Source organism: Hevea brasiliensis, chromosome 17 (genome assembly GCF_030052815.1).
Source record: "Hevea brasiliensis isolate MT/VB/25A 57/8 chromosome 17, ASM3005281v1, whole genome shotgun sequence".
Lineage (NCBI taxonomy): Eukaryota > Viridiplantae > Streptophyta > Magnoliopsida > Malpighiales > Euphorbiaceae > Hevea > Hevea brasiliensis.
Window position 1 is genome coordinate 3867758 of NC_079509.1, and position 27639 is coordinate 3895396.

Below are 27639 nucleotides of genomic sequence, written 5' to 3' on the forward strand. Positions count from 1 at the left end.
TGCTTGGGTTGAGCAACGCAAACAGCTAACCATGAGTGTGTTTTTTTTTTTTTCACGATATGTGAGTAGCGAACCCAAAATCTGGTACAAATTGATAATGTTGGAGATTTTCAATATATAAAAAATGTAATGAAATGAAACGAAATTGACGCCATAGTTGTGCACTGTATTACATGACTCTTTATGTCCAGTGCAACAGCACGTATTTCGGAATTTGCCAATTAGGTTTTGTTTCGCAAAACATTGGCGAGGCTGATAAAAAAAAATTCGTAACTATTATATTCATTCGAGGATATGATAAACTATGGCAAATTTGATAGCGTAGCGAAATTTGTGTCAAGTTTTGGCGATTTCTGCTCAGCCCGAGTGATCACGTATATCATTTCGTTGTAAATGGGTTGAAACAAGACTGGTATTAGAAAATCAACCAGTAAAGAGCCACTATTGAAATTATTATTAGAAAAATTATTTTTTTAAAATATATTAATTAAAAAATATTAAAATATAATTTAAAATTAAATTTAATAAATTTTATATGTAAAAATATTAAAATAATAAAATAATTTTTTAATTATTTTTTTTAATATTTAAAATAATATTTTTATTTAAAAAATTAATTCTTACTCTCTAACACAAAGATCCCAAAGATCATAATAGCTCTGCACTACAAATTGGGCCAGAAGCCCACAACTAAGCCCTTGAGCTATAGTGAAGAAGAAAGAGACGGTAGCTCCTCCACACTTCGCCTGGAAGAAGACGCTCAAGTTGTCGATCATACCTGACAAACAAGCTCAACCCTAAAGTTATCTTTCATGGAATAAGCAAGCCTCCCAAAAAAGCTAAGAACCATAAACTCTGACGATTTGTAGAGGAAGTCGATGGCCAGAGCTTCTACAACTTTTGCGCTTTCAAGGGTCAAGCGGCCAAATGTAGCAACCGGCTATGGAACGTCGTAGATTTCTGTTCTCATGGCAACTAAGCATCCTCCTGCAAACTAATCCAGAAACTAATGATCATACGAGGCTACTATGGGAGGCAAACAAACATCTCAAGTTGAAAAGAGGAAGCTCCCTCTCTAGTCAAGCACTACACCTTAATGCAATACCAAGAACCAACCGAAAAACTATATACAAACCCTGTCCAGAGATAAGGAGGGACAAATCACATCTAGGCATTGGGGGGAGGGGGAAAGAGAGCCATCGCCTGCTTAGAGGGATAGGGAATAATCGCAAAATTTAGTGGAAGATGATTTATTTGGCATCAAAACTAAGAAAGTTTTGAGAGAAAATTTCTCTCTAATAATTAGAGAGAGAAAAAGTATAAAATTTCAATTAATTTAAATTGTCACAACAAAATTCTATTAAAAAAAAAAGTGTAGTGAGTGCTTTTTAAGCAAAGTAAAGTCTCAACTAAACTGAGAGCTCTTTAAACTTTCTTTTTAATTACAGAAATCGACTCAGGTTTGAAACTTCATTATCATCGTCCATAATCTAATTTTCTCTATAACTTGGGGAGACAGTATAGAAAAAATTTCTCCATATGTTTTTCTTTTTTATTTTCTCTTGAAAATGAAAACTTAAGTCAGATCATAATTATATTATATTATTTATAAAACAACTTTCACCCCATTTCTTTTCCTCATATCAAAAACGACAAAAGAAAATGCTTCTACCTTCTTTGTTATCTTTCCCATCAATTGTTAACTTCTTTATTCTCATCCGTCAGGTGGCGACGATGGCCAAAAAGTAATCTAGTCCATTCCCTCACTTCACTCCCTTCTTTCCTTTTCAATTTCCTTCCTGCCAAACAGTACGCAGCTAGCCATGCGCCTATCACACAAATCTATCCCTCTTCCTCCTCAATGGAGGTCGGGGAAGAGATCAACCTCCACATTTCCATGGTCTCTTCTCTAACTTCTCATTTCACTTTCAAGAAAGTACCCTATAAATTTTTTTAGTTATGACCTTCGATGTGATCGCTCTTTTGCGCAATTGGACGTTAATCTGGTGCAGTTTTATGTCCATTGATCCCTACCCGAAAAATCTATGACATTGAAGTACTCAATGAGTTCCCTCACGATCCCAGCGCCTACACCCAAGTAACTCTCTCCCACTATTCTTTTTTTTTTTAAATGTGAGTATTTTCTATTTTGGTCTCCTTGTCTTCTGCTTGTTTCGTGTTTTTATTGTAGTTAGTGCTGTTTTGAGCTTGTGTTGCTCTCACTGCTTTGGGATCTCTAAGCAGCAATTGTGTGGGGATGGCATGGAATAGTTAATCGCGAAATTTCCTATACCTTTGCATTTGATTAATATTTTCAAAATTTATATTTATTTTAAATTTAATTAAAATTTATTCTAACTATTTAAATTTATTTTAAATTTAATTATTATTATTTAAAAAATTTTAAATTTAAATTTTTTTTATATATTTTAATTAATAATATACATGAAAAATTGTTTTGATTAATAATTTATATTTTAAAATTTAATAAATTTATAAAATATTTAAATTATATAAATAAAATATATAAAAATTTATAAATATTATTATAAAAAATATATATTTTATATTTAATTAAATATTTATATAAATAAATTTTAATAATAAATTTTTAATATATAAAATTTAAATTAGTCACTGATTTTATTTTTTAAATTTTGATTTATTTTAAACTCATTTATATATTATTAAACCTATCAAACCCATTCTACGAGTATTCGGTCGAACTGGAAACTCACAAAACCCGACCGGTTGCCTACTTGCTTGTGCATGAATTGTCTGTATATTTAATTATTTGGCGATTAACATCAATTTAATGAAATTTTCTTTCAGGCTCTTCTTTTGTTCTGGAAATGATACATTATTCGAGTCAACGGGCCTTTATGGCGAAGCGTGTTAGCTTTCTCTTTCTGAAGCGGAATACGTATTTTTACATGATGCCTTTGCTCTATTTTTGATATTTCAATCATCAGTTCGGAGGTTGCTCTTCAGTCTGGGAAGGTACACGTATGTAGCATTCAAATTCTGTTGAAGACTTCTCATTTTTTTTTTTCCGATTCTCAATCCATTGCTTTGATGTTCCCAATTATTTTAAGAACTTGTTTAGTTGAATTTCAAGCCACAAGTGAAATTCGATGTTTTGTGCTTAATTTAAAAAAAAAAAAAAAATCAATTATAGGAATTGATTATAACTAAAACTAATTTCTATCAAAATTATTGAAATTTTAAATGAATTTCATAAAATTTACGTAGCAACATTTTTTTAACTAAAATACCCTTATTAAAAAGAACTTTCTCCCACTTAAATTTTATTGGCTAAGAAAAAAAAATGAAAATTACAAATTATATAAGATATTTTATATTTTTTCTAACTTTTAATATATTATATATTTAATAATAATACTAATATAAATCTCTTTTATTATGAGATATGAGAATTTAGTTTATATTTATTATTATGGGGGTGTTTATTTAAATTTATTCTACATTTTAGAATTATGTCATATTTGAAATTCATTTTAAATAAATTTTAAAAAAATACAAATGATGATAAGCGATGATATGATACCCATCATCAATGGTGATAGCTGATCTGATTTTATTTTTTATTTTGACCATATTATCCTTTTTTATTTAACTTAAAAATTAATATTATTAATATTTTTATTTTTTTATTTATAATTTTAATATTTTAATTAATGTATTTCAACTTTGTTAAAATATTTTTTATTAATAACATAAAATATAAAATATTTATTTATATCCAAAAACTTAAAATTAATTATAAATTTTTCTATTAACAATAATAATTATTTTATCTATATTTTTAAAATTATTTAATTATCTTTAAAAAATAATTATTTTCTTATTTCAATAATAAAATAAATGATATAATATAAAAGATTAATAATTATATATTTATTTAAATAATATAATATATTAATTTAATAATTATATATTTAATTTAATAATAAAATAAATAATATAATGTAATAAATTTATAATTTTATATTTATTTAAATAATAAAATAAATTATATGATATATACCCTTATTAGTCATTTCACATATTAACAGCAACAGCTAAATATAATTTACCAAACACTTAATATAAAACAGCTATCATCAGCTATCAGTTATCAGCTATCATTATGATATGATTATCGATTAACTATCATTTGTATTCAACAGTTAATCCAAACAGGCCCTATATTGTTAATTGATTTATATGTTTGTTACTTATTATAAATTTATTCTACATTTTAAATTATGTCATATTTGAAATTCATTTTAAATAAATTTTAATTAAAATTTATTTCAAATGAATTTTAAAACTTGTAATAGATGATGTAAAGAGTTAGACCTCATTAAAAGGTACAGTGGGAATGTACAATTAGATTTTTTTTTAATTTTTTATAAATCATTAGAAAAGTTATAGGTGGAGGCAAAAAGTAAACTATTTTTTTTTATATATAAAAACACTTAAAAAGTTTTAAAAAAATTTAAAAAATTGTTTTCACTATATATATATATATATAACTGTGAAAAAAATTTTATATTTTTTAAAATTTTATAATTCTATCTTATATTATAAAAATTATCAATTAAATTTTAAATGTTTTAATTTTTATACAAATTTTACCCTACCATTAATAAAACTGTTATCTTACTATCGAAAACATCATGTCAAATGTCATGGAGACGTTAGGTTTCGTCATGGTAGAATACAATTCATAAGGGTTAAAAAGTTTAGTATTTAATTAATAATTTTTATAATACAGGGAAAAATTATAAAATTTTGAAAAATACAAAATTTTTTTTGGCAACTATCTCTAATTTTAAATTTTGTTTAACTGGGTTTTAACCTATCTGAGTGGACTAACCACTATGATTTAAGAAACTTTGATTAGTCATTACCTGTGCTCTTATGGAAAAATTATATAGTGAAGCAGTGATACCATGTCATCATTTTATATGAAATGATAAAGCAATAGGTGGATAATAAATATAATTATTGAAATTTAAAAAAAAAAAACAAAACTATTTGATGGTTACAATTTTTTGAGATCCAATATGTATACATGTTTGTTAATCGTTAGTTGTTATTTCATACAAGATAACCTTCATAGAATAATTGATATAGTATATAATTTCTCGCTCTTATAATCGTTGATTTTTTTTAAGTGGAAAATGGTTGATGATTTGATTGGTTAATGAGCTTGCCGTTGTTAAAAAAGGGCAATTTATATTTTAATCCTTAACGTTTCCCTTTAATTTTAAGTTGGGACAATTTTGAAAAATTACATTTTCCTCCTTCGTTATTTTATGACAAACTTGCCATCGCTAGACTACATATAATTTGAATTTATAATCTTGCATCCAAATAAAATATCATATTTTATCGAATACCAATAGTTTTGTTTCTGAGGAATTTTAGAAATATTTTAATTTTTACATGCATTTGGAATTAATTGTGATAAATGATGCAATTTGTCGTCAAGGGATGTAATTTTAATGAAATTTTGTCTTAACTTGTAATTACAACTAAACCTTAAAGACCCAAATGTGATTTACCCTGTGCAACAAGCTATGAGCGCAGCCTTTTAGCTTGTAGGAAAACCTTTTTAGCTCCGTGTACTGTTCATGATTGAAAACTTTCTTACTGTTTATATAGTTATATACACACAGACATTCAGTTGCACGCACACAACCCTGATTTATTTTAACTTGTGAATTGTGATGCTTTGGTGATACTTTTTATTGTGAACAAGCTCATGTTTTCTTTACAAGACTTGTGCTCTGTTTTTGGGATGTGACTTTGATTGTTTATTTATCTGTAATATTTGCTTGCACTTACTGGCAAACTATGGCCAAAGATTTATGAAATCAAATTGCATCTGACAAAGAAACATATTGATAATGGCGCGATTAAGCAGCTTCGCTTACGATGATCATGATACGAGAATATGCCAGCTAAAATTGTTGAAGTAGTCAGGACACGTGCCATGCTTTACTTGGGTTTAGGAAAGATGGTTACGAGTCTTTATTTTGAGCTGGCTATATGAGCTATGGTTGTAATCCAGATTTTCATCTTGAATGATATTGTGAATTGTGTTCTTCTCCCTCATGAATTCTCTCTATTTTCTCTGTGTGTTCTGTTTCTGTAAAAATCCATAACAATGGTATCAGAGCAAATGACCCTCGGCCATGGATTTTGCTGCTGCTATTCTTCCTTTCCGTTTCCTCTTTTCTCGAACCTAGGGTTCTTCTAAATTCTCCTCTATTCTTTCTGATCTTTTCATTCCTTTCTCTTCTTGCCTATTCTTCTTTCTTGGTCATTCTCATTCTCCTCTCTCAATCTGTTTTTCTTTCCGTCTTTTCTTGGTTACAAACAGAGCTGCTAGATCCTTAGCCAGGATGGAAGATATGAAATCACAAGATTTTCTACAAAAATTCACTGTCATGATGCAAGAATTAGAACAACGACAGGAGGTTTTGCAAAAGGAAGCAGAGCAACGACATCAAGAAGCTTTGGAAGAAATTAAAGCGTTGCTTACTGGTATAAGTTTTCGCAATATGAATATCGTCAATAATATAACTCAAGGTGAATTCACAAAAGCAAGGGAAGATCCATTAGAGGATTTAAAGAATTTGAAACAAGAATTTACCTTGCAAGATTATTGGAATTCCTTTAACCAGTTGTATTCAAAAGCTAGAATTCAAGAAGAGAAAGCATTGAATTTTTTCCTCTCTGGACTGGTTGATGAATTGCAATTGGTAGTGAAGATGTTTAAGCCAAGGACACTTTCAGAGGCTTATTCACTGGCTAGGTTGCAAGAGGTAACTGTGGCAACAATCAAGAATAATGTCAATTCAGATACTAAACCCACAATCTTTGTTACTGCTTCATTCCCTCCTTCCATTCCATCCAATCTCCAATCTAATTTTCCTAAGCTCTCGGTTTCTGGAGACAAATTTGATCTTTTGCCAATAACCATCATTCAGTTACCAAAACTACCTGGTGTACCTCCAAGAAATCCAAAATTGGAGCATCATGAAAATTTCAAAGGTGAGAAGAGTATCAATGGAAGTTCTCTTCCTAAATCTGTTAAGGTTTATGAAGGTAAAGCATATGTTCTTGTTACTAAAAAATCTGACCAGCACAAAAAGAGAGTTGGTGGGAAAAAACAGTACATGAACTATGGGAATTATGGTGAGTTTGATTTGGGTGCTCATGAAAAATACAGGAATTATGAGAACTGTGTTGACTTTGATTTGAGTGACCATGATTACATCACCCTTAAAGAAGATGAGTTTGAGAGATGGAAAAGGCAGAGGAAGAAATTTTATGGGCGCGTGAATTTGCTGTATAAAAAATATATAAAAGCTATAGAAACATTTCAATTCTGGATCATATTGGTTTATTCAAGAATCTCAACATGCCTGTTCTCAAGCATTAATAATGCTGCAAATCTGCTCCTCATTCATTGAAGATTTTTTTTTCCCCAGTTGATGCTTCCTAGAAATGTGCAGATGAGTTGAGAGCTCAGTTTCCTGCATTCCTTGAGGACAAGGAATCTGAAGGGGGAAGTATTGATACGAGAATATGCCAGCTAAAATTGTTGAAGTAGTCAGGACACGTGCCATGCTTTACTTGGGTTTAGGAAAGATGGTTACGAGTCTTTATTTTGAGCTGGCTATATGAGCTATGGTTGTAATCCAGATTTTCATCTTGAATGATATTGTGAATTGTGTTCTTCTCCCTCATGAATTCTCTCTATTTTCTCTGTGTGTTCTGTTTCTGTAAAAATCCATAACAGATCAGCTATGCCCATGAAGTTTTTGACATGCCGCCTCTGCATCCAAGTTAAATGACTTCGACAGAGTTGTGCATGTGTAATAAACTTTCTCTAAGTGAAATTTTTTCCTCACATGCAGGGAAGACAAATGGACTAGGGAACAGGATCGCTTGATTTTTCAAGGAGTTGTTCTTCTTGTAAGATTCGGGGCATGTTCCGCTGAGATGCTGAGGGGGATGGTGCAGAGAGTGTATAAGAAGTTAATAATTTGCTTGTGAAGTGATCTATGTCCAACATAATAAAATTTTATTGGGTTTGCCCTCACTCCTTCTCCACTAGCTGAAATTCTTTGCTCATTTTGGTTGAACCAATCGAAATTCAATCCTGTTCTCTATCCCCATAATAGGGGAGAGGGAGATTCCACGCTGAGGTTGAGCAATAGAGACAGCTAACCATGATTTTTTTCCCCTAAACAGTCTGGTCCAAATCGATTATAATTGGATGCATTTAATTACGTGACGCACATTCAAGAATGCATGCCAAGGAATTTTCCAAATATTTTTCGTTTCACAGAAGGTGGACTTAGCTGATGAAACAATTCATAACAGCTAATATTTTCTTCAAGTGGCAGCAAACTGTTAGATTCATTTGGTGTAAAATTTTCCGCTACTCCCGCTGGTTAGTTGGTAAGTCAAAGATTTGAACTAAAACAAATAGGGTGTTCTGGTTAAGCTTTAATTCTTCTGTTTTCTTTTGTTTTCGTCTGCTAAACCTATACCATAACCTTCTCTTTCATTTCAATGGAGCTCACGTCTTGATTCACCCCTCTCTCTCTCTCTCTTTCTCTGTGTGTGTGTGTGTGTGTGTGTGTGTGTAATCATGTCCTTCCACGAATCATCTCTTAACAGAAATCTATTGAAGCATACCTCATTCTTTGGCATCCGATTATGGGTTGTTTTAGTTGCTTTCATTCTACTCTTCACTGTTCTCATTCTCATCGTTATCTTTCTTTGCATCATCTATCTTTGTCGCCAGAAATCCAAATCCTTCGAACCCCGTTTCCGTTTACCAAATGCCGTGTCTTGCAACAACTATCGGGGTAGTTTCAGTTCATCATCCCTGGACAAGAGACTCCTGTCGTGCCGTATGTCAGAGGTTGAGATGAACATTGCCAAGCTAGACCATCATAATCCGCTGGTATCACCTCAGGCTAGTGAGATGATGATCACCACTCAAGGGAGTGGTGATGTTGATGATTTGGAGTCAGATGGTAGGTCCTGTCCCCTTGTTTTGAATGTGGGGAGAGGAAATAGGTTTGCTTTAAGGGATATGGATGTGGTGACCAATGGATTTGCGGATCAGAATGTGATTGGGAATGGTGATTATGGTGTCGCATATCGTGGCATTTTGTTGGATGCTACAAGAGTGGCTGTAAAGAGACTATTTAATAAGAGGTACTCATTCTGAAATCTTCAGTTTGATAGTATTTCTTGTTTTCTTAATTTGGACGATGAACAAGGTGAAAGTATTCTTAGACTACATTGCAATTAAACAATATTATTGAGAAGCAAATTAATCATCAGTTGCCAAGCTAAAGACTTTGTAGCTGAAGTGGAGGTTATAGGGCATGTCAGACACAAGAATTTAGTCAAATTGCTTGGATACTGTATGGAAGGAGGTTACAGGTATCATTTCCGCTGTGTTACATGAATGAATTCACTCCCTTTCCCTGAATGTTAAGAAAATATTTTAAGCATTTGTTTGGTTTTTGTTTCTATTAGAATGCTTGTGAATGAGTATGTGGATAATGGTAATCTGCAACGGTGGCTTCACGGATGCCCAGAACAAGCAAGCCCTTTAACATGGGGTATGAGGATGAACATCATCCAAGGAGTTGCAAAAGGGTGAGTTATTTGATTCTAAGTCCTGACATTTGGTTTCATTCAATATACACTTCATAGTTCATACTTTTCTTTTTACTTTATGATCAAACAATTTGAATAGTTTGCTTCTAAAGATTGGCCTACCTTCATGAGGACATTGAACCAAAAATTGTTCATCGGAACATAAAATCTAGCAATATATTGCTTGATCAACACTGGAATCCTAAGATCTCTGATTTTGGGATTGTTAAGCTCTTTGGTCCAGAGGGAAATGACATAGCAGCTCGTCTGATGGGAAAGTCAGGGTAAGCTTCTATTGTTGTTTTGACTAGGTCTGCAATTCATTTGCTTTCAATATAGGGCAATGTGCTTAAGTATGCATTTAGTAATTTGAATTGACCATGTAAAATAGTGTGTTTTTCCAGTTATTTATCTCCAGAATATGCTTCTAATGGAGTTTTGGATGAGAAAACTGATGTTTATAGCTTTGGAATACTTATCATGGAGATCATATGTGGAAGGACTCCTGTAGATCACAATCACCCCCACGTAAACACTCAAGTTCTTTACTGAACCTTTTTCGTTCATTTTCATAAACTCTGAAACAGAAGCTGCTCATCAATTGCAGGTTTATTTGATTGACTGGTTGAAATCCATGGTTGCAAATAAGAAAATCATGTATGTGGCAGATCCTAAATTGGCAGAAATGCCATCTTCAAAGGAGCTCAAACGCATACTTTTACTTGCTCTTCGATGTGCTGATCCTAATATAAAGCATAGACCTACAATGGGAGATGTGATCCACATGCTTGAGCCACGCGACTTACTATTAAATGATGTGAGAAGGAATTTATAAACACATATAATGCTCGAGTCTTAAATTCACACACTTCCTGGATTTCATTTCCACAAAAAAATTTCGATGTATCTTATTGAATTTGCTAGGATGGTCCTATGATGCAGGAACATCGTATTAGGAGAGGATCCTCATCTCATCGAAGTTGCTCACAAGAGTCTCGGATTGTTGCAAAATCAGGTGAGAGCGACTTCAATACATGCGAAAAAGAAAGCAACTGTAATGTCTATCAGAAAATGATTTGAAGACGTATTCACTGACGTTTCAACTTTCAAGATTTATGCTTCTGTTTTTGAACAGTCAATATAAATAAAATTGTTCTTCGTTTGTATTTACTTCTGCCATACGAGAATTTTTGCAGCTGTTCTAATCATAGTTGATGAATGAAACACAATGTTAAGATCCCACATTGATTGGCTAACTGGGCAAGTGCTTCTTATATGACCTTGGCAATTCTGCCTTATAAAATACCTTTTAAGATGGAGTTAATCAAATCCATATTATCAACATTTTGTCATTACCCACCCTTTTGTGGTGGAACACACAGTAAGCAAAATAACAGCAGAAAGTTGCAATTTCGTTACATATCTTTTGCATCTTTTTATTGACCATACTTAAGAGGACTGTACATGATTGATCATAACTCACTGGAAATTTTTCTTAAATAGAGCAAGTTGCCAGATGAACATTTTCAATTGGCAGCTTATCATCTGGGAAAGAGCAATCAGTTGCTTTCTGGGGTAATAAATCGCACGGCTCAGGAGTCACCTTGTTTGAAACTCCCTGTATGCCAGTGCAGTTCCATTGCAACTTTTTAGCTGTTTCACTCAATATCATAGTTGCGTTATAAATGCAGATTCCAGTAAAGGGATCCTTAGCATATCCATCAAGTGATCCTGTGATTGTCACGTTATCTGCTACAACGTCTATGTAGTTTATATTGTTAATCACAGCCAATGCATTTGGATCATAGCCATTATCTGGGTGTGAATTATAAGCACCTGAAATCCAGAAAACATACTTCATGGTCTTTAAGGTCATCCTTCTTACAAATATGTCTTTAATATAGCCTCCTCTTCCGGGTGCAGTTTTGATTCTAACAGCAGATTCGGTATTGATGGCTGTGATGTCCTCTGCTCTAACATCTTGAATTCCACCAGACATCTCACTTCCAAGCGCTATGGTAGCACTTTGTGGGGAAATGCAGGTTAGCCTTCTTATAACAAGGTGTTGTGTGGGTATTCCAACTTTAATTCCGTACTCATCCCATCCACTTTTAACAGCAATGCAATCATCTCCCGAGACAATGTAAACATCTTCTATCCAAATGTTTGTGCTTGAATCTGAATAACATAATTATACAGGGAATTGTAATCCAGCTACTATAAAGGAGTACAGAGCTAAGCTATGCTCCCAATAAGAAGAAATTTTTACATCATCCACAACAACCAAAAGTCCATTCAGAATTAAAAAAGAATTCCATCCAAAATGGGTGAAAGAGGAAGAAGAGCATAGCATCCAACTGCAAATGAAATGATAATGTAAGCAATCTAACCTGGGTTAATGCCATCTGTATTGGGGACTTCGACAGGAGCAAGAATCGTCACCTCTTGGATCACCACGTTACTGCATATTGCAAATTTCATCAGAGCCACTCAATATGCAAAAATGGGCCGTTGTGCTCATAATAAACATCAACAAACCTGCTATATATGGGATGGATGTGCCAAAATGGAGAATTGGTTAAAGTAATGTTTGATATTTGGAGCTGATTAGTGTACATAAGCTCAATCAGGAATGGTCTGGTCGCCTTCAATAGACCCTTCTTGAATTTGTCCCACCAGGGAGCACCCTGCCCATCAATCGTGCCATTATTACCTAAAGAATGCAAAAGTCCCAATGGAGAGTATTAACATTGGCACATAGTTAATCATGGGAGAAATGACAGGCATAATGTGTGATTATTACCAGTAATTACAACGTCAGTGAGGTTCATTCCAAGAATGAGGCTGGCGAATCTTCCATCAGTAAAATTTTGCTCTCTCCCATAAGAGGGTAATGGATCGATTAAAGGAAAATCTGCCTCATTCTGCCCATATGATCATCATGCAAGTTTATTCAATGTACATGATACTCTTTCATACAATATTCATAGATCAGAGGAAAATTAAAGAGAAAAAAAAAGGGGGATTAGTACCTGAGAAGCGAGAACAACAGCACCCTCTTGTAGGAAAAGGGTGAAATGGCTAGTGAGGTTAAAGCTTCCAGTTAACCATTTCCCTGGAGGTACAATAAGCTGTGCTCCACCATCTGAACCATATTGGCTTAGATTGGCAATGGCAGATTGAAAAGCCTTTGTATTCAATGTTTTTCCATCGCCAACTCCTCCAAATTGTGTCAATACTGCAGTGTGCTTTCGACAACTTATGGCAGGGTAGTTGATTGTGGTCTTCTTTTCTAAAATCTGAACATTTTTGCTTTCTGCTATTGGGAGACTAACGCATCCCACTAGAATAAGGATCGACAAAATCTGTAAAATCAGCGCAAAATTAAGTTAATAGATGAAGAAAAGAGGCCAGTTATTTCCTTCATTAATTTAATTCTCTTTTTATAATACAAGTGTAAATTGAAAAAAAAAAAATTGAAAAAAAAAACATTGGTTTTTGTTAAAGATTTTCTAGATAAATTTCAAAGAAGACTAATTGATGAACATAACAAGATAAAAAAAAAAAAAAAGAATAATAATAACATAATTGAAAAGAAAAAGAAAAAGAAGTGTCGAGGAAAAGAGAAAGAAACTACATTGAGTCGAATGGATTTTGAGCACAAAGTCATTTTCTGAAAACTGAAACTGATGAATTTTTTTGTTCTGCGGCATTGTTCTTAAATAGATGCGAGAGAAATCTTTAAAAAAGAAAAAGAGAATGTGATAAATACATTAAATTTAATTAATTAAGTTGTTTATTTTTATATTTGAAGACTAAAAAATCACAGATATTTGCACGGTTTCCCTGTTTAGTTGACATAAGAATTTCTCCTTTTATGGTATTCTTTGCATGCTAAGTTTTTAATTCTTATTCCACAATTATTAATCCTATGAAATTTTTTACCATTTATGGTCTAAAGCCTAAAATTTTTAAATAATGTATATTCTGTAGTTTTTATATCGATTGATTTTTTTTGTTGCTTTTAGTCATAAAAGAAAATCTCTGCTTTTTTTTTTATCCAAATTAGATTAAGAACTATTTGACGGTTACTATTAAAAAATTTAAATATATTACTTAAAGTGTATTAAAAAATAACTTAAAATTAAATTTAATATATTTTACTATTAGATAAATTTTTAAATAATATTTAAAAGAAAAAAAATACTAACCACAATTTCAAATTAATTATAAATGGACACTTAAGCCATATTTAGTTTGACGTAATCATAATTGGAATATAATCATGATTACATTACTTCGTTAATTACTTTATTTGAAAACATAAAAAAAAATTGATGTAATGAAATGACAATTACATAACATAATTAATTATATTTAAATAATGTAATAGTCATTATATATAAAAATAAATATAATCATTATTTTTTCTTTTGATTTTTTATTTATTGTCATTACTATCATTATTACCATTACTCAGCTACTATTGTTACTATCGTCACTACTCTTACTCTGTTATTATTACCACCACAATCACTACCACCACCATCATCACTATTTTATTACCACCATAGTTATCGTTATCACTTGACTATCTTTATCACCACTTAGCTATTATCACCTCTATCATCACTAAGCTATTGCCATAACTACTATTTCACCTTACAACCACCATCACTACCATTTTCTTTATTGCAGTTCTACGTGGCATTGGAATTGGGCTCTAGAAACTCATGATAGTATTGACTACCAATTAATATAACCATTATTATTTATTATTAATATTATAAATAAATTAAATATTAACATAAAAATTATCATTATATTATACTATTTATATTTTTATTTTGCAATCAAATAAATGAATGTAGCGACAATTACATTACATTACAATTTTAATTATATTATATAATTGATTACATTACATTACATTATACCAATGTAATATTATTTCATTAAGAGTTTACTTTATACTTTCACAAATTTTATTTTATTTATTTTTATTATTTTTATCTCGTCACTCCCTTCTCATTTCATCTCATTTCAAGTGATGTTTTTAAAAGAAAAAATTTATCCTCTTTATTTTTTTTTTTAGAAAATTAAGGAAGAATTAATTATTTTCTTTCAATTTTAATCTTATCTTTTATGATGCTTAATATATTTATCCATTTCTTATCACCTTTCTTTGTTTTAATTAAATATAAAAGTATTTTTGTCAATTATCAGTGTTATTTTATAAAAATAAAGTTAACTAATTATTTTCTTAATTTTTATAGAAAAACTTAAAATATATTTAAAATGGAACGACAGAGTGATATATGCGTATGAGAGATGGGAGGACTTGTGTCTTTCGATTATCATAAATAAATATTCATTTCATATTTAATACTTATTTGATTTGTATTGAATTCTTAATCCAAATTTAATTAATAATTCCCTTTTGTCTATTTTTATCTTCTATTTTTTAAAAGTTATTTCATAATTATCTATCATTTTAAAAAATCAAAGAATATTAATTATTTTTTCTAATTTTATTATTATATCTAGTAAATACAATAATTATTTATGTAATTTCCAAAAAACATCTAAAAACCTCCCCCTAACTCTCTTAATTAGGTAAGAAAAATGATAATTTATTAAACAAAGGAGTATTTCGTTAAAATATAGGTAATTGATTCTTTAATTACTGTGTAAAAACCTTAAACGACGTATAAAATTAGATGGAGATAGTATAATATAGGAAATATAAATTTAATATCGCACAAATTTTTGAAAGATATATCTATACAGTGAATAAAAATATTTGAAATATTAAAAGAACTAATTATTAATATAAAATTACATTAATATCTCAATAATGGTAAAAGAAATTATAAATAAAAGATAAAATAAGCAGAAAAATTATACTTTAATTTCAAAAATTAAATCAATTATTTTAATTATGATATTATCAATTAATATATTTTTATTATGTTTTAATTTGAAATATTTAAAATTGATTGAAAAAATTTTCAGAGTTGAATGAGTACATAAATAGTAATATTTTAGAGTGTAATAATATGAAATTATTTAATTAACATTATGTCAATTAATTATGTGTAAATATGTCTAATAGAAGAGATATTTAAAGATATAATATTGTAATAATGATTCAAAATTCTCTTAAAAAGTCAAGACACATTTGAAATAGTAACAATTGATTCAAAATTCTCTAAAAAAGTCAAGACACATTTGAAATGGTATAATAATTATAATAATATAAAGTTTGAATTTATTATTTAATTAATATACAATAAATTATAATATTTTTTTTTGTTAGAGGGAAAGATATCTATTAACTAGAAATAAAATATAAAAATGAAATATATATTGACATATCATCTTTTTCATAAATGAAATTAAAAAAAATAATATAATAAATTTTTAAATAAAACATAATCACAAAACTCTTAGATTTTGATAATTAATTTTTTTTAAATAATAATTTAAATCATAAAAATTAAGGTAATAACATAATAATGATAATGATATTAAAAAAAAATTAAATACTTATCTTAAAAGAAAACACTCACTTTTTATAAAGACCAACATGTAGCAATATCATAAAAAAGTCATGCTCATTATATTCTTAAAAAGTATCATGTGATAGCATCACACACACACACATATACACACACACATACGGTTATTAATAATTTTAATATATAAATAATATTAATTTACATATATTGTTTTAATTTTAATATATAAAAATTAAATAATATCTTAATTTTTTATTAATTATTTTATATTTTTTTATTTTTATTAATTAAATAATATTTCATATTTTTTATTAATTTATTATCTCTCAAAATTTTTAATGAAGATTTCATAATAAAAATAATTACAATATAGTAATATAATAAAAACATTTCTTAAAGATATAGTATTTTTTATATTTTTTATTTTTATTAATTAAATATTATTTTATTGTCACGATCAAAATTATAGGCAAGATTAACACTAGGACTTGAGTCAGCATAAGGCCTCTGAAGCTTGTAGTAAGCCTAACTAAACTCTAGCCCATCATTAAGCGCAATTTCAAGTGACCAACCGGACAGAGTACGGCTATAAAATATACCATCAAATAGGGAGCCACTGACTCACTTGACCTGTAATCTTAATGAAAATATATTTGGGGAGCTCAGCTTACCGGTCAATCACCCACAATCCCAAAATAAAATTAATGGGAGCTCAGCAACCTTATCCATCATAAATATCCAACCACACAATTACACATACATAAATCTTATAAGTTACAATCCCAAATTAATAAATATTACAGTCGAGCTAAATATTATGATCCTACACATGCGGAAGTCTAGAAGTTATATTTAATAGTACAAAATGTAAAATTAATAATAAGTAGACCTGCGAAGAATAAAAACAGGTTAGACACAAGGAAAAACTCTCCTGTAACTTGAAAAAATAGTGAACAGAGTGAGCATTCGACTCAAAGAGTAAATATTTATTTCACTTATAATTTCTATAATTATTTAATTCTAATGCATTCTTAGAAATAAAATGCATCATCTTCATACAAGTCAAACATATCATATTAAGTCACATCAAAGATAATCTGGAGTACTTATGCACCCAAGTCATATTCATACTCACGCATACATATATGGGGAGCTGATCCCCCTACTCAACTCTCTTAACCAAGACCTGCCAATGATATCAACTAGAGTTGGACTTTCGCTTAATAATCCATATTCGAGGGCTAGCGAGATCAACTCAAAGTCGTGCCTACCCCGACTTATCCATAATAAGGATCGGGTCTCAGCGAGTCAAGCTCCAGCAGCGTCTACCCATCTTACCCATATTCATATACTCCGCATACACATCAACTTACACACACAGCTCTAGATTATCAAACACAGAAATCAAGCAAATATCATCAAGTATAAATGCAAAATAGGGTATACCTAATATTTAACTACATAAATATAATTATAAGTGATGCATGAGTATGCCATAAATATAATAATATTGAAATTATAAATAAAATAAATATCTACTCACAACGCTTGTACAAACTACTGTGGTGGCTGAACGGAGAAAGAAGGTTATCCTGACTCACCTAAACAATATATCAAACTTTATTAATAAATAACTTGAAACAAAACTGTAGAGAATTAAAAGACAGCCCTAAAGTTTTGTCGAAAATTCGACAATGTTCTCCTTATACATAGAACCTACTTAACCTGCAAAAGGATTCAAAAACACTTCTAATTCTCAATTTCCCACAATCACAACACATCAATAACATATGGCCCCTACTGGGCTCTCCAAATCAATTAAAACTCACAAGCTAGAAAAATTACAATTTAGTCCCCGAAACCAACTTTTTAGCAAAAACTAATTAAACAAGTTTTAAAAATTCTAAAATTTTGCCCCGCGGTCCTTAGCAATATTATTAAACTAATGCAAAAGGAATTATAATTTTCTAACCTACCACGAATATTTTATATATTCTTAATTGAAATCAAACACTAGATAATTAAGAAAATTATGGTTCGGGTTTACCTATGCCAGTTCGGATGTTTGAGATGTGTCCGGGACGTATGAAAACAGTGAGATAACCTATAAACTCGACCAAGTTCTGAAGTTTTCCTGGTAGCCTGCCTGCCCAGTTCAAAATTACAGACCTGAGTAACTGTCAAATTTTCGCGAAACGAAGGTACCTACATGAAGCCCACAATACCAGGGGTTAGACTGAAATATTTATATTTACATATAAAATAATTATTTAAAAATTAGGAGTGTTACATTTATATTTTTATTAATTTTTTATCTCTCAAAATTTTTAATGAAAATTTCATAATAAAAATATAATAATCATCTACATTTCACGTACATTGAAAAATATATGAAAAATTTTTTATATGTTGCCATAAAGTGATGTTCAAAAATAATTTTTATATACCACATTTGCCTCTCTAATTTAATTAAACAATAAAAAAAGCCCAAAAATTCTAATTTTCATAGGATGTCTCGAAAAACAAACTAACCTATTTATATTTTTTTAATCTAAAATAATCCAAAATAATTAAATTTTGTATATTCCATGAACTGGTAGACCATCTCCATGAACGGCTGATGACCACCAGCCACCTCAACTCGATTCATTTGACTTCTTATCGAGCATGGAGTTCACACTTCAAAATTTTCTACTAGTTTTTGACATATTCTTATTGAATGTATATGAAGTTGAGTTGATCCTAAAGAGACTTCAGGCAGCTACAAATAGAGTGCGTATTATTCTATTATAATTGAATAATTAATTGAAATTTGATTATTTTGATAGGAATATGTGTAATTTGATTTAATTTTTAATTAGTAATTTTAAAAATTTTAATTTTAAATTATTAATTCAATCATTTTTAATTTAATTATTGAATTAATTAAAATAATTAAACCTCTATTAATTAATATATTAATTATCATTTTATTAATAATATGATTATTTATAATTATATATAAATAAGTTTAATACGAGAGAGGATCCTCATCTTATTGAAGTTGCTCACAAGAGAGTCCGATTGTTGCAGAGTCAGGTGAGAGCGACTTCAAAACATGAAGCAGCTGTGATGTCCATCAGAAAATTATTTGAAGACATCTTAACTGACGTTTCAACTTTCAAGATTTATCCTTCTGTTTTTGCAGCTGTGCTAATCATAGTTGATGAATGAAACACAAAATGGCTAAGTGGGCAAGTGCTTCTTATATGAGTTGGGCGATTCTCCCTTTTGGGATGGAGTTCAACAGTTCCATTTTATCAACATGGTGTCTGACCCACCCTTTTGGGCGGAACACACAATAAGCAAAACAGCAGAAAGGAGCAATTTTGTTTATATCTTTCATATAAGGAGCAATTTTGTTTATATCTTTCATATCTTTTTATTGACTATCCTTAAAGAGGACTGAACATGATTGATCATAACTCACAGGAAAATTTTCTTAACAGAACAAGTTTTCAGATGAACAGTTTCAATTGGCAGCTTATTATCTGGGAAAGTGCAATCAGTTGCATTCTGGGGCAATAAATCGCACGGCTTAGGAGTCACCTTGTTTGAAACTCCCTGTATGTCAGCACAGTTCCATTGCAAATTTTTTGCTGTTTCACTCAATGTTATAGTTGCGTTATAAATGCAGATTCCAGTGAAGGGATCCTTAGCATATCCATCAAGTGATCCTGTGACGCTCACGTTATCTGCTACAAGGTCTATGTAATTTATATTGTTAATCACAGCCAATGCATTTGGATCATAGCCATTATCTGGGTGTGACTTATAAGCACCCGTAATCCAGAAAACATACTTCATGGTCTTTAAGGTCATCCTTCTTACAAATATATCTTTAATATAGCCTCCTCTTCCAGAGGCAGTTTTGATTCTAACAGCAGATTCGGTACTGATGGCTGTGATGTCCTCTGCTCTAACATCTTGAATTCCACCAGACATCTCACTTCCAAGAGCTATGGTAGCACTATGTGGGGAAATGCAGGTTAGCCTTCTTATAATGAGGTGTTGTGTTGGCATTCCAACTTTAATTCCATTACTCATCCCATCCACTTTTAACAGCAATGCAATCATCTCACGAAACAATGTAAACATCTTCTATCCGAATGTTTGTGCATGAATCTGAATATCGTAATTATACAGAGAATTGTAATCCAGCTACTATAAAGGAGTCCAATAGTACTAAACTAAGCTATGCTCGCAACAAGAATGAAATTTTTACTTCATCCATAACAACCAAAATCCATTCAGAATAATGAAGGATTCCATCCAGAATGGGTGAAAGAGGAAGAAGAGCATAGCATCCAACTGTTAATGGAAAGATAAAGTAAGCATTCTACCCTGGGTTAATGCCGTCTATATTGGGGACTTCAACAGGAGCAAGAATCGTCACCCCTTGGATCACCACGTTACTACATAATGCAAATTTCATCAGAACCACTCAATATGTAAAAATGGGCCGTTGTGCTCATAATAAACATCAACAAACCTGCAATATATAGGATGGACGCGCCAAGATGGAGAATTGGTTAAAGTAATGTTTGATATTTGGAGCTGATTAGTGTACATGAGCTCAATCAGGAATGGCCTGGTCGCCTTCAATAGACCCTTCTTGATCTTGTCCCACCAGGGAGCACCCTGCCCATCAATCGTGCCATTATTACCTAAAGAATGCAAAAATCCCAAAGGAGAGTATTAACATTGGCACATAGTTAATCATGGAGAAATGACAGGCATAATGTGTGATTATTACCAGTAATTACAACGTCAGCGAGGTTCATTCCAAGAATGACGCTGGCGAATCTTCCATCAGGAAAATTTTGCTCTCCCATAAGAGGGTAATGGATCGATTATAGGAAAATCTGCCTCATTCTGCCCATATGATCATCTTGCAAATTTGTTCAATATATATGATACTCTTACTTACAATATTCATAGATCAGAGGAAAATTAAAAAGAAAAAAAATGGGGATTAGTACCTGAGAAGCGAGAAGAACAGTACCCTCTTGTAGGAAAAGGGTGAAATGCCTGGTGAGGTTAAAGCTTTCAGTTAACCATTTCCCCGGTGGCACAATAAGCTGTGCTCCGCCATCTGAACCATATTGGCTTAGATTGGCAATAGCAGATTGAAAAGCCTCTGTGTTCAGTGTTTTTCCATCGCCAACTCCTCCAAATTCTGTCAACGCTGCAGTGTGCTTTCGACAACTTATGGCAGGATAGTTGATTGTGGTTTTCTTTTTCAAAATCTGAACATTTCTGCTTTCTGCTATTGGGAGACTAACGTATCCCACTAGAATAAGGATCGACAAAAGCTGTAAAATCTGCACAAAATTAAATTAATAGATGAAGAAAGGAGACTAGTTCTTTCCTTCATCAATTCCATTCCATTTTTACAAGACAAGTGTAAATTGAAATAAAACAAATGAAAGAAAACATTGGATTTTTCTTAAACTTTTTATAGATAAATTTCAAAACAGACTAATTTATGAACATAACAAGAATCCCAATTAAAAAATAATAATAATAAAATTAGTGATGGGCAACACACAAACAACAGTAACATAATTGAAAAGAAAAAGGAGTGTAGAGGAAACAAGAAAGAAACTACATTGAGTCGGACGGATTTTGAGCACAAAGTCATTTTCTGAAAACTGAAGCTGACGATTTTTTTTGGGCCTTGTTCTTTTCTCTAAAATAGATGAGAAAGAAATCCTTAAAAAGGAATATGATCATTTTAAATTAAAAAAATTATTTAAAAAAATAAAAATTAAATATAATTTTATAAAAATTCAATTAAATTCTTTTAATTTATTAAAAAAATAAATATAGAATAACTATGTGAAATTAATTAATTAATTAACTTAATTATTTTTACATTTGAAAATATAAAAAAACTAAAATCAATGCTATCCTCCAGTTATATATATATATATATATATATATATATATATATATAATTTCGTATTTTATTTTAATAAAAGCTTTTGATACCACAGTTATATTTTGGGGCTTACCGGTTTAGTCGTTAAATGTATGATATTACTATTGGTTGATAGTTTATATTTAATTATTGATGGTTAATGACTGATAATAACTTACTTACTTTATGTGTTTGATAAATTACAACTAACAATTACTGTTAATAAGTAAAATAATTAATAAAAATATATATAATATTTTTATTTTATTATTAAATTAATTATATTATTATTAACTCATTACATTATATAATTTATTCTATCAATAAAATAAATATATAATTATTTATTTTGTTTTTAAATAGATAAATAAAAATTAAATAATAAAAAATATCATTATAAAATAATATATTATTTTTTTAAACATATAAAATAATACATGATTTAATGCACGTAAAATACATATTATTTAAATTTAATAAAAGTATAAAAATTAAAATGAATATTAAAATTAACATGAGATATCGAATTAAATAGTACAAAGAATATGAGTAAAATTTATATAAAATTGAAGGTAACAAAGCAAAAATATGAAAATATTTGAGAGGGAAACAATATTTTTTTTTAAAGAAAAAAAGCATTAAAATTTACAAATAAAACTTTAATTTTGAAAATTTGTAGAGGTACCTCCACTCCTTGCAAGGCCTACCTTCAATGGTTTAATTAATTACATACACTTGAACTTTCAAAATCATATTAAATACAATCTCAGCCATAATCAGGTCAAATGCTCTAAGTAAATATGCTCATTTGAAATTTAGACTCAATAAAAATAATTCATCACCTTATTTATAATGTACAAGTTAAAAACACGATAGTAATCATAGTAAATTCTACCTATAAAATACTTCTGTTGTTAATATATATTTATAACAAAATTTATCAATTGTTCTAATCATAATCCATGAATGAAACATATATAGAAAGCAAAATCAAAACAGAAAGATACAATAATTTATTTTTATTGACAGTCCTTAAAAAAGACTAAGCTTGGTTGTCGAAATTTCTACCAACCAATCGTTTGCCAGTACATCAATAATATATTTAAATTAGACCCGATTCATCTTAAATTCAAGATACATTAGATGTAATAGAATTATAATATAAAATAGATGTGATTCACCTATTTGTGTTTTTGATCTTAATGAATGGAGTTGAGATAAGTTTCACAGAAAAAGTTTCTTAAAAGAACAAGTTTTCATAGGAACGGTTTCAATTGGTAGCTTATCCTCAGGGAAAGAGCAACGAGTGTCTTTTTGGGGCAATAAATCGCAAGGCTTAGGAGTCACGTTGTTTGAAACTCCCTCTATGTAAGTGCAGTTCCATTGCACCTTTTTAGCAGTTTCACTCAATGTTATAGTTGCATTAGAAATGCAGAATCCAGTGAAGGGATCCTTTTCAAATCCACTGAGTGATCCTGTGATGTTCACATTCTCTGCTACAATGTCTCTGTAATTTATATTGTTGATCTCAGCCAGTGCATTTGGATCATACCCATTATCTACGTGTGTCTTGTAAGCACCTGAAACCCAGAAAACATACTTCATGGTCTTTAAGGTCATCCTTCTTACAAATATGTCTTTAATATAGCCTCCTCTTCCAGGTGCAGTTTTGATTCTAACAGCAGATTGGGTATTGATGGCTGTGATGTCCTCTGCTCTAACATCTTGAATTCCACCAGACATCTCACTTCCAAGAGCTATGGTAGCGCTATCTGGGGAAATGCAGGTTAGCCTTCTTATGACGAGGTGTTGTGTGGGCATTCCATATTTAATTCCATACTGGTCCCATCCACTTTTAATAGCGATGCAGTCATCTCCGGAGACGATGTAAACATCTTCTATCCGAACATTTGTGCATGAATCTGAATAACATCATTATACAGTAAGTTCAAATCCAGTTGCTATTTACGAGTACTGGAGCAGAAGCACTGCTTAGTATTATGCTAGCAGGTAGGCTCTCATTAAGAATGAAATTTGTACATTATCCATAAAAACCAAAAATCTATACAGAATAAAGAAAATTTCATTCAAAATGGGTGAAAGAGAAAGAAGAAGAAGAAGAAGAAGAAGAAGAAGAAGAAGAAGAAGAAGAACATAACATCCAGCTGCTACTGAAAAAATAATGTGAGCAAGCTAACCTGGGTTAATCCCATCGGTATTTGGGACTTCAACAGGAGCAAGAATCGTCACCCCTTCGATCACCACATTACTGCACATTGCAAGTTTCATCAGAACCACACAGTACGCAAAAATGGGCAATTGCGCTTAGAATTAACATCATTATACCTGCAGTATATAGGATGGACATGCCACGATGGAGAATTGGTTAAAGTAATATTTGATATTTGAAGCTGACTCGTGTGCAGTATCTCAATAAGGAATGGTCTGGTTGCCTTAAATAGACCCTTCTTGTACTTCTCCCACCACGGAGCACCCTGGCCATCAATCGTGCCATTGTTACCTGAAGATTTAGAAAAAAGAAATATTTCCAATGGAAGCATTAACATTGGCATATAGTTAACATGAAGAAAGGACAGGCATAATGTGTGATTATTACCAGTAATCACAACGTCAGTGAGGTTCATTCCAATAATGAGGCTGGCGTATCTTCCATCAGAAAAATTTTGTTCTCTCCCATAAGAGGGTAATATATCGATTATAGGAAAATCTGCCTCATTCTGCCCATATGATCACCATTCAAGTTTATACAATACACTCCATATGATACTATTTCAGACAATATTCATAGATCAAAGGGAAAACATAAAGAAAGAAATCTGGATTAATACCTGAGAAGCGAGAAGAACAGCACCCTCTTGTAGAAAAAGGGTAAAATGGCTGGTGAGATTGAAGCTTCCAGTTAACCATTTTCCTGGTGGTACAATAAGCTGTGCACCACCATCTGATGCATGCTGGCTTAGATTGGCAATGGCAGATTGAAATGCCTTTGTATTCAATGTTTTTCCATCACCAACTCCTCCAAATTCTGTCAGCACTGCAGTGTGCTTCCGACAACTTATGGCAGGGTAGTCGATTGTGGTTTTCCTTTTTAAAATCTGCACATTTCTGCTTTCTGCTATTGGGAGACTAAGGGATCCCACTAGAATAAGGATCGAGAAAATCACTAAAATCTGCACAAAATCAAAAAACCAAAAAGTGCAAATTAAAATTTAAAAAAAAAAGTGAAAAAAAATTGGATTTTAAAAAACAAACTCCAGAAACATTTTCCAAATAAATTTAAAGCGAACTAGCTATGAACATAACAAGAAACCCAATAAAAAGCTAACTACAAATGGCAAAAAGATTTCTTTTAAATATTGCAAACAATAACACAATTGAAAGGAAAAACAAAAAGAAGCGTGGAAGAAAAAAGAAAGAAATTACATTGAGTTGGCTATTTTTTGAGTACAAAGACATTTCTGAAAGCTCACCAAGTTAATCTTTGTCTCTTTTTTTTTCCTTCTTAAATAGAAGGGGGAAAAATCCTTAAAAAAGACAAATATGAGAAATTAACTAATTAAGGCGGATTTATTTTTAGACTTGATGATGATAATGAATTAATGATGATGAAAACTGAAAATTGGTATTCACTGTTGGTTGAGGTTTTTCTCTTTCAATAAAAGAAAAAAAAAAAAAGTTTTTAATTCTTATCCGATAATTATTGCGAAAATCTTTACCTTCTATCCTAAAAAGGCCTTAACTTAAGTTCTCGACAAAAACTACCAATTTGATCAGAACAAAAAAATCTCAAAGAATTGAATAAACAGATAATATATTGATATTAAAAAATAATTATATATAAAATATCAGTGAATAATGCATACTTTTTTTTTCCTAGTGTATCATTAATACTTTTTAATAATTATTTTATATTTTAATTAATTATATAACAATAATCGATAACAGTAAAGTATAATTTATTTGGAGAATTGTTAATTTATCAAGAATAAAATTACAAAATTTTTATTTTTATAGAGGCTATAATTTTTAAAATTTTACTTTCTTTTAAAAGTTGATTAATAATAATTATGAAATAAAATATCTATAATATATTTATCTATGATTTATAATATGATATATATAAATATAAATAATAGGATAACTTTGTGAATGGATAAAAATATCCTCATGCATTATGTCTATTTTGTTATTATATTATAATTTTTACATATTTAATAACATTATTAAAAATAAAATTAATTTTAATCTTATCATAATTCACATTGCAAAAATAATTATTCCTATTTGAATATGAGTAAAACTTTATTATTTCTATACATAATCCTATTTGAATATAACTATATTTACAAGGTAACAAATATCTACATAAACTACTTTTTTTTTCCTAACATAAATTATTTTAAGATATTCTTTTTGTCTTATAATTCATGTGTAAAAAAAAAATTATTGGTCTATTTTACCATAATTTTTGTAAGTTTTATTTTTTAAAATATGATATATCTATAAAAATTTTGAAATTATGATATTATATTTTATTATAAAATCAATAATTAATAATTTCTTATTTAACTGATTTATTCTCACCTTTTAAACAATATTTACAATATTACATTCCTAATTTTATATAAAAAATATTATAACATATATGTGAATAACAATTTTTAATTTTGCAAATTTTCAATGCACGAAAAAATTTAGATTACTTAAAAATAAAATGTAAACAAATCATACTTATTTTATTCAAAATAAAAAATATAATTTAAATGAGTCCATTTTATCATTTTCATCTCCAAGTAATATTATTCATCCATTTATACTTTCCAAATGCATATTATTATATAGCGCTTTTATTCTATTGTATTTAAGATAATAATTAAATTAATAATAATATAACTTTCATAAAATATAGTTTAATTATGAATACAATAATTTCAAAAATATATATTTTTTAATTTATTGTATTGTATCTGATAATTATATTAATATTATATGTTAAAAATTACATTAATTAATCAATAAATATTTTTTTATAGGATTTAAATAAATTAATATAAATTTAATAATATATTTTAAATAATATTTGATACTTCGTATTTAAACATATAAATAAAATAATTATAAATTATTTAATATACATGCAACTCACATGCTTTAAAAGGAAAAGATAAATTACACTAAATTATTAAATCTGTTTTAAATTTTTGTCCATAAAAAATAAATAAAAATTTTAAAGGGAAAAGATATTATCTGCGATTTGATCTTATAAACATATCTCATTAAATTAAGAACCAAAATTTTTCTTTTAAAAAAAATGCACTAAATAATAATTAACCAATAAAAAGCAAATGACAAATTGGTCCAAAATTCTATTGGAATTCCACTCCTCCCCCCGAAATTAACAAGAAGCCACACAAATGAGATCCCCTTATTGAA

At 29.8% G+C, this 27639-nt stretch overlaps 3 protein-coding genes and 1 pseudogene across 4 annotated transcripts; 1 reads left to right on the forward strand and 3 right to left on the reverse strand.

Annotated features, from left to right (window-relative positions):
* The first annotated feature begins 7824 nt into the window (after positions 1 to 7824).
* LOC110658182 (probable serine/threonine-protein kinase At1g01540) lies at positions 7825 to 10937 on the forward strand. Of its 2 annotated transcripts, XM_058140164.1 has the most exons (8): positions 7825 to 8484; positions 8834 to 9252; positions 9382 to 9483; positions 9580 to 9702; positions 9816 to 9986; positions 10107 to 10230; positions 10310 to 10519; positions 10645 to 10937. In XM_058140164.1, the coding sequence occupies exons 2-8, from the start codon at positions 8945 to 8947 to the stop codon at positions 10780 to 10782; spliced, it is 1176 nt and encodes a 391-aa protein (XP_057996147.1). In that variant the 5' UTR covers positions 7825 to 8484; positions 8834 to 8944; the 3' UTR covers positions 10783 to 10937. The 2 variants fall into 2 exon arrangements, with proteins under 2 accessions (XP_057996147.1, XP_057996146.1); XM_058140163.1 differs by having other exon boundaries at positions 7825 to 9252.
* An 85-nt stretch (positions 10938 to 11022) lies between these two features.
* LOC110634794 (probable polygalacturonase) lies at positions 11023 to 13458 on the reverse strand. The gene is made up of 6 exons (XM_058139681.1): positions 13340 to 13458; positions 12735 to 13067; positions 12506 to 12626; positions 12241 to 12415; positions 12093 to 12163; positions 11023 to 11880 (listed from the first exon to the last, which is right to left on the reverse strand). Exons 1-6 carry the CDS (start codon positions 13370 to 13372, stop codon positions 11198 to 11200), a joined length of 1416 nt encoding a protein of 471 aa, XP_057995664.1. The 5' UTR covers positions 13373 to 13458; the 3' UTR covers positions 11023 to 11197.
* Positions 13459 to 19652: 6194 nt separating this feature from the next.
* On the reverse strand, positions 19653 to 21595 carry LOC110658133 (probable polygalacturonase; annotated as a pseudogene).
* A 1597-nt stretch (positions 21596 to 23192) lies between these two features.
* LOC110658131 (probable polygalacturonase) lies at positions 23193 to 25729 on the reverse strand. The gene is made up of 6 exons (XM_058139682.1): positions 25630 to 25729; positions 25035 to 25376; positions 24803 to 24923; positions 24532 to 24706; positions 24384 to 24454; positions 23193 to 24107 (listed from the first exon to the last, which is right to left on the reverse strand). Exons 1-6 carry the CDS (start codon positions 25660 to 25662, stop codon positions 23410 to 23412), a joined length of 1440 nt encoding a protein of 479 aa, XP_057995665.1. The 5' UTR covers positions 25663 to 25729; the 3' UTR covers positions 23193 to 23409.
* Positions 25730 to 27639: the final 1910 nt, after the last annotated feature.